Here is an 8,581-nt window from a genome sequence, read left to right as displayed (position 1 = left end):
TTCTTTTAAAAAAATAAAAAAAATAGAGAGTTGGTGGTCGGATGGTTGTGTGACAGATTCTCACCGTCTACCACCACCAATATTTTTTTTATAAGAGTATAGATTATAATAGTAACTATTGTAATAAAAATTACGCGCGGACAGAGAGAGAGCACAGCTCAAATGAAATTAGCTAGCTTGCAAGTAACACATTATTCAAATTCAGAAAACATGCACCTCACTTGACAAACAAAACTCACAAAAATGAAACCCGAAGCAAAAGGCTCCTCCAAAATTCTCAAAATCGTTATTACACAAGCCAAAATAATACACCAACAATTAATTACCTCCATATATAAAAAAGAAGTAACGAATTGCATCGCACACCCTGCAAAAACTGAACTTTTGCATCCTGTAAGTAGTTCTAGAGCTCTTAATCTGGCCATACCAAACAATATAATGCGCTTAAATACCAAAATTAATATTCATCACAACCTTAACACACACACCTGAAATGAAATAAAATAAGTTACTTATTTTTTCTCTAAAGTACGAACCTTATTGGAGTAGGGATTATTATTTTGATCAAATCATCCCTGGCTTCCCGAGTGAAGGAAGCTTCTTGCTGAGCTCAGTGAGAGCTGACCTTGCGAGTGGTCGAGGTTATCTACAGGGAACTGCTCGGCTGCCTCTTTCATGGCGGCGAAGCCGCCGCCTTCCGGAGAGTAGAAGACGAACTGAGACCCCGGTGCCAGGGACAGCAGCGACGGGAATGGCGAGTTGTGGGCGGCCGCCGCCACCTGAGGCGAGACGCCATGGCTCACCTCATTGTGGTGGGCATTGCCGGCGCCGTTGGCCCAAGATTCGGCGGCGGCGTAGTATGCGCCGTGGTGAGGCAACGTCGACGGCATGGTGGCGTTTAGCAGGCCGAGTGAGTTGCTCAGGCTCATGAATCCTTTCATGCCGCCGCCGCCGCCGAGGCCGTTGCAGTGGGCAGCCTTGTCGCCGTCGTCCAGCATCGACACGGCGGTCACGGCGTGGTGGTCGCCGGCGCCGCCTCCGTTCGTGAACGGCGGCGCCATGGACGAGGCGACGGGGAGGTGCGCGACGAGGTCCTGCTCGTGCGTCGGAAACTGCAGCGGCGGCAGCTTGTCGATCTCGGCCTGCGCGGCGTTGATCAGCCAGTCGACCACCTTGCTCGGCTGGCTGAGCCCCAGCCGGTCCTGCAGGTCGTAGAGCTGGATCGCCGTCGGCACCGACAGCCGCACCCGGCGGTCGCGGAGCCCCTTCACCGTCCTCACCTTGCTGTGCCGGTCCTTGCCGCCGAACACCCTCGACACGCGCACGATCCTGGACTCCGTCGACGCCGACCAGTGCCGCGAGCTCGCCACGGCAGCGGCGGCCTTCGCGGCAGCGCCGCCGCCGCCGCCGCTCGGCTGCTCCACCTTCCTGCCGCCGCTGAGCTCCTCATTTGTGTTGCTGCCGCTTATCATATTAAGCAGTTCATGATCACACCTGCAAATCAACCGAATCGAGCATAAAATGAGATGATGCGTCGGTATTATCACACTGTTCCCACTGAAAGAGAAAAAAAAAGCAGCTTTATTCTCTACACAAGACAAAAGAGCATCACACTGAATTTGCACTGAAAAGAAGAACTTCTTGTTAGGGAACTGTAGCACCAACGCCAGTAACCAAACTTCTCCTAGCTTATCACAGCAGTATATTATGGATATAATTAAGTATTTTTAAAATGAGCAATTTTATAGTCCTTAAGAAGGTACCGAGAGGTACCAAAATTTTAATGTAAAATTTTGATCTTTTATAAAATTGCTCTTTTAAAATAGTTCTGCCCAAATGAGTAAGTGAATTTATGTCCCCCTTGCATGTGTTCAACAAAATAGGATAGGAAATATTGTCCCAAAAAAAAACAGCAACAAATTAAGCTGTGCTCGTGCACTGGTGAAGATAATGAAACAAGTGAAGTTAAAATCCAAAGAGCATCAGACCAGCTGAATTAATTGTTCTTGGGAGAGTGGGGATCTAGTAGCTAGTCTAATACTGCAACATATGGTTTTCACTGCAGAAACAAATCACAGAAAAATTGAAGCGAATCCACCCAGAGCATGTGTACGTAGCAGCTGGAAGAGGAGCTGAAATTGCACAGATCTATCAAAGATTAATTCAAGAACACTCACAAGCATGAGCAAGAGCTTGTTCTTCCCTCCTCTCTCCCCGGAGAGATCGATCGCCTAGCTCAATTGGCCTCCACCACCGGCGCTGCGAGCTGAATCAAACCGGACGATCTGAAGACTGAAACTAGCTAGCTGGGGCGATGAACCCGACCGGCCGCATGCCTCGCCGCGTGCCGTCGCCGTCGCCGGCCGGGAGAGAGGGAGCAGGAGGGAATTGAACCCTAGCTAGCTGGTGAGGAAGCAAAGGGAGAGGAGAGGTGGTAGCTCCAGTGTGTGCACTGTGTGTGAGTGAGCGCTCTCAACATTTCTGAATCTGTGGTGCTCATTTGACACCAACTAAATGATCAGCGTCGCTTTCGGGACCCTGTCCTTTTGCTCGTATCGTGCTCCTCGTGCCGTTATTTACATGCTCTCTCGGTGTATATATATGGATGTGGATTAATTACCTTAAAGAGGACTAATTAAAGTAACAAAGAAAATTAAACAAAGTAGCATGCACGTGGACAAGCATAAATCTTGAAACAAATCCAATGGACAGACAAATTGATTGATAGATTAATTTTTTTCAAACGATTGACAAATAGCAAACCTGCTAATAAAAATGGTACTCCAGTGGTTAACATTAGAAACAAACGAGGAGCTTAGTATCAGATTAATGCAACTTAATGGGCAATTAACAGTTAGGAGAAAAAGGGTCACCATCTTAATTAGTAACTTGCAAGGGCATCCAATGCACGATGGACATGTGCGTTTTTCTTGTGGTTGTGTGTGATATGTTTTAGATGCGGAGTCAGTAGTGCATTCAGTTCTTTCGTTGACTAGAGCTTGAAGACATGTCACAACAATGTCATCGAGTGTGTATTGCTAAAATACAGTGTCATATAATCCCCCTCAGAAATATAGTTATTACTATGTACTATATGTAATATACTTCAAAATTTCGGCAAACTTGTCGGAGTTTTAATTATAGAATAAAGATATATAACTCGACTTATTCCATATACCACGTTCTATACGAAAATAAAACCAACGAGTACGGATAGAATCCGGAGCGGATAAGAAATGTCCCTGAGAATAAAAGAGATACAAAGTCCTATTTGGATCCAGCCAAGACTGTTAGATCATATACGTACTTGTGACAAGTGGACACCTGATAGTATAAATGTAATGTCTTCGGGAGTCAGAAGCCAACACAAGCCATATATATGATCTCATTTACCTGATATAGGAAGAGCCCAAAGAAGACTAGTCACAGCCAACCACCTTACCTAAGCTTTGCACCGAAATCATGGCGTACTAGATTATGGTTTCTTTCTCATGATTTTATACTCATGAGATTGATTTAGTGGGAACCACCAGCCAAATAGAAGTAGCGCTATATATTACCTCTAAGAGGACTGAATATATATATATAAATATTCATGTCCCATATTTTCCTCTATGTATCATCGTGAATACCTTGGTACCAAACGATCATACATTACCTGAATACAATAATGGGGATCTCACTACTCAACAAAAATAGATGGTAGAGATTAATTAGAATGGTATCCCACATTCTTGTAATTTTATTACTACCTCCATCCCGAAAAAGATATTATTTACGGTAGACAAAAATAAAGTCTTTGTTATCCCGGCACATAGCTAGAAATAAAGTCATTTGGGAGAGTACTAGTATAGACCATGTTTACATGATGAGCAATGAGTAAATTACATGACCGGTCCTTAAACTTGTGACGAGCTACCATTTAGGTTCATAAACTTAGAAAATACACGTTTAGGTCCATGATCTTGTTTTAATGTACCATCCAGGTCCATGAACTTATTTTAATGTACTATCCAGGTCCATAAACTCGTTTTAATGTATCATCCGGATCCATGATTTTAGACGTTAAAACGAGTACATGGACCTAAACGTGCATCTTATAAGTTTATAGACCTAAGTGATATCACGCCACAGGTCTAAGGACCGGCCATGTACTCTACTCGAGCAATTTTACAGTCCTTGAGAAGGTACCAGGAGATACCAAATTTTCGGTGTAAAATTTTGATACCTTTTGGTACCTAGGTACTACGAGGTACCAAAGTTTATACTAAAATTTTAATACCTCTCAGTACCTACTTAAGGACTGTAAAATTACATTTACATGATCAATCTCATACTGACATTACGCATGAGTAGAGCTACATTTGTCCTAAATTATGCTATTTGTGGCTATGCACCTTAGAAGTATTTGTCCACGTACAAAGCAAGAAGAAATATATTAAATTTGTATCATGTATTGTGTTCTTCTCTCTCAACCTTTTCCTCCGCGCACACTTACCAAACTACTAAATAGTTTATTTTTGCAAATGGTTTTATATATAGGTTCACCATCTTATCTTTCTAGCATAGATTTTTAACTTTGTACTAGTTAGTTTCATTGTTTATATATATTATTAAATAGCTGTAAGAATAAATAAGTTTTTATCTCTGATAAAAAAGAACACAACCATAACAGATTAAAATTATGTTGGCTCACATAATATCACCAACATACAAACAACCTTTTATTACAAATCCTCCAGCACCAGAACCTAGGAGGCTACTCTATGTAGACCAGGGACCATACTTCTTTTGGACATCCAATACCTGGACCACCATGTCTTTTTATCCTGGGTTGTAGACATACACTCCATTATTTTTCTCTCTTTATACAAAGAAAATCAGATGAACGAACTGGATATCCAAATCAATGCCACCTCCTTCAGATTATGTGTTCGGTGTGTCCACCATGGTCATACGACATGTAGGGAATGAAGACAAATTTTAGGTTATATATGTCATATATGGAAGGAATATGAAATCAATTTAATATTTCATGGTACATCATAGGAAAAGTGATTTTACAGTGATTGAGAGCTACATGGAGGTATCAAGCCTCTCATCGATTGCTTATTAGCTTACCAATCACAACAATCAAAATTTGAATTCTAAAATTTTAATTTTAGAGCCTATTTTAGGTTTTTAATTTAATTTTTAGCTTTAAAACTGCTAACAATACAAATACAACAGTTTCTCATAGACTATCTATTTAATTTGTTTTACGTACTTTTTTTCACGGCTGGTCAGTTATAGCTCAAACATAATCAGAATATATATAGAAATGACACATAATATATTTACCACCCGTTGTCTATGACACGTGGACTCTCATGTATCTATGACATGTGGACCCAGTGATAAATATGTTAGTGTTATTTCTAAGAGTGGCAAAAAGTTAATTGTTCATTCATATGGTAAGAACCAATGGACCACCAAACCAAATTCACGCACACATAAGTAGGCATACAGTTTCTTTTGTACATGAAAACCACAAGCTAGGCCGTATATATATACACTCCGTAGTAAGGACATTATTGGCCAATTTCCCCATTGGGGCGGCTGCATCGGTGCATCCCCTGCAACATAATGCCCAGACGATGGGATTCTCAGCTTGCTCTGATTGATGCCTGCAGCCTGATCATCATCTCTGACAGCCAGCATATCGACAAAGCGTCTGAGGAACATCGATCTTACCCATACCTTTCGCATCCATCCATGATCCATCTATCACATTAAATTTTTAGACATATAAATGAAGCATTAGATATAGACGGAACAAAAAACTAATTGTATAATTATGAGAGAAATTATAAGACAAAACTTTTAAGCCTAATTAGATCATAATTAGCCATAAGTGCTATAGTAACATGTGACGTGACATTTGTTTTAAAAATTTTGGAAACTAAACATAGCCTTAGCCATGCCTTTCGCATCCATCCATGGATCCATCGATCGATCGATCGATTGCCTCGGTTTCCATCCATGCTTTCAAGCGTTCCCCCCCCCCCCCCCCCTTTTTTTCCATTAATTGGCACATCATTGCTGCTGAATCTGCAGCTAGCTGCTGGTAGTTAAGCTGCTCTCGCTCGCTCGCTAGCAACGACGCCCATATGCAGACACATGAATTCAATGGTGGTGAGGCAGCGTCGCAGCAAGCATGCAGCGGCGGCAGGAGTGTGTTGCAACATCAAGAGCCCCAATGCGGTACAGTTTTGGGGCCCTAATTAGCAGTGATTTACAGTTGCGTTTGACTGTACTCCGGTGTCGCACTTGCCGATCGATCAGGGTGACTCTGCTAGGTGTGATGGTCATCACCTGCTACGGGCAGATGCTGCTTAGCTGCAGCTGCGAAAACATCAATGGAAACAGCCAGGGTACGTACGTACAATTCAGAGCCAAGTAATAGGCGATTATTACGGAAATTATTTTCATCACTCGGGCGGACATGTGCTCTTCTTAAAAATTTCGCCTAAATAGTACTCCCTCTATTTCATAACGTAAGTCTTTCTAACATTGTCTAGATTCATATGAATACTAATGATTCTAGACACACATATATAAATTATATACATTCATCTATAAATGAATTTAGGAAAAGCTAAAAAGACTTACAATATGAAACGGAGGTAGTATGAGATATGTCACCTAAATAGTACAAAATATGTGGGTTCAACAAATTTATCTGTGAACATGTGCATACTAATTTGTTGTTGTTGTTGTTAATATTCTATAGAAGTTGAATTCAAACTTGTGTGTTCGTGGAGTAATATATCTCATATTACTCCATCTCATGCTAAGTCAGTGGCATATCCACAATATATATATATATATTCTCCTAGCATCGCTCCCGAGTTCAGTGATGAGTCTACAAAGGAAAATAGAGCTTGAGCAAATCTACCTTTACTAAAATGTTTACTGTCAAGATATACACTACAGTTTCGTTGCGTGTTTGCTTATGAGCACAGGCAGTCGCCAACAGTGGATAATATCGCTACCTTATACTCATAGGGCCCTCAACAATGTGCTAGCACATCTAGAAAATTAGTAGGTCATATGGCAAGAAACAAGCACCCATCTCTTGGGTACGACGTGTGAAAAAATTAGCACGGTGTTAGAGATATGGATACATACGGTTAGAGATAATAGAGTCCAATAGAAATTCTAGAGATAAAAGATAAAATCCTAGAAATATACGATAGAATATTTATCTTGTACTCCATTTCTATCTCCTATATATCCTATAATACACCCATGAGGGTCAGTACAATACAACAGATCACAACGGATCATATATTTCTTTCCTCTTCGATATTTTCCACACACGGTAGTTATCTATAGATGTGGGACCTACTCCTGAATAATATATCATTGTCTTTCCTCTCAGTGATAAAAAATTAGTATTGTCATTGCATACTATAGCAAATATATTGCTGTTTAATTCTAAGCACCGATGCATATATACCGTGCTCTGCTCCCACATTTTTTGACATCATATGGAGCTGGCATCAAACTTACCATAATGTGTGGAGTGATGGCTAGACATTCTCTCTCCTCTTTAGGCATCATTCCAAGGACACGTCGTGGAGGACCTAAGTGGCTACTCCTCTATCCCAAAAAAACCAATTCATCGATTTTCCTGTCCCAACGTTTGACCATCCGTCTTATTTAAAAAACTTTTAGAAAATTAGAAAAAAATTAGTCACACGTAAAGTATTATTCATAATTTATCATCCAATAAAAATAAAAATATCAATTACAAAATTTTTTTAAATAAGACGAAGAGCCAAAAAATATAGGTAAAAAGCGAAAAATTGATTTATTTTAGGACGGAGGGAGTAAGTCCCTACCGTACAATCTATGGTATAAGCGAAATGAACTCGTGTGTACGTAGTGAATACATAGGGTGTGCAACCTGCATTTGGATGTGCCTTCCTCCCTCATCGGAGGTAGGAGTATGAATTAATGCATGGATCACTGCACCAATCTGATCTAAGGCCTTGTTTAGTTCCCAAATTTTCTATTCAAAAATATCACATCGAATCTTTAGACACCTAAATAAAACATTAAACCTAGATAAAAAAAACTAATTGCACAGTTACGGAAGAAATCTTAAGACGAATCTTTTGAGCCTAATTAGTCCATGATTAGCTATAAGTGCTACAGTAACCAACATGTGCTAATGACGGATTAATTCAGCCCAAAAGATTCGTCTCGTAGTTTCTTGGCGGAATCTGTAATTTGTTTTTGCATTTGTGAGGTGATATCTTTTACAAAAAATTTTGCAATCTAAACGCAACGCTGGCTAAGGCAAAAAAAAAAAAAAAAAATCCTGTGCGAGTCTGTGTGAGCTCAGCTCAGCGCAGCCTCGCTAGCGTGCTCTGCGCATCTGACCATGGATCACGGTGCAAAAAGACATGCATGCGCGCGGCTGGGAGGGGGCGGTGTCGTTTCCGTGGACAGGGAGAGGTCGACGAGAGGGGCCGGATTGGATGGCCTGGCCGTCTCTACTCCACCAGACTTTTCCCCATCTCTGATATGAGCG

The 8,581-nt window shown here is 41.0% G+C and overlaps 1 protein-coding gene across 1 annotated transcript; it reads right to left on the bottom strand.

Moving 5' to 3' along the window:
* Positions 1 to 221: 221 nt before the first annotated feature.
* On the bottom strand, positions 222 to 2,497 carry LOC121054472 (transcription factor PCF8-like). Its single transcript, XM_040524323.1, has 2 exons — positions 2,178 to 2,497; positions 222 to 1,494 (listed from the first exon to the last, which is right to left on the bottom strand). The coding sequence occupies exon 2, from the start codon at positions 1,470 to 1,472 to the stop codon at positions 570 to 572; it is 903 nt and encodes a 300-aa protein (XP_040380257.1). The 5' UTR covers positions 1,473 to 1,494; positions 2,178 to 2,497; the 3' UTR covers positions 222 to 569.
* Between the last annotated feature and the right edge of the window lie 6,084 nt (positions 2,498 to 8,581).

This window comes from Oryza brachyantha, chromosome 5 (assembly GCF_000231095.2).
Source record: "Oryza brachyantha chromosome 5, ObraRS2, whole genome shotgun sequence".
NCBI lineage: Eukaryota > Viridiplantae > Streptophyta > Magnoliopsida > Poales > Poaceae > Oryza > Oryza brachyantha.
Note: the sequence above shows the minus strand (reverse complement) of the source record. Positions and strands in the feature narration are given on the sequence as shown.

Excerpts from the sequence above, each read along its gene's own strand:
- LOC121054472 (XM_040524323.1), bottom strand. The coding sequence starts at position 1,472 with ATGATAAGCGGCAGCAACACAAATGAGGAGCTCAGCGGCGGCAGGAAG.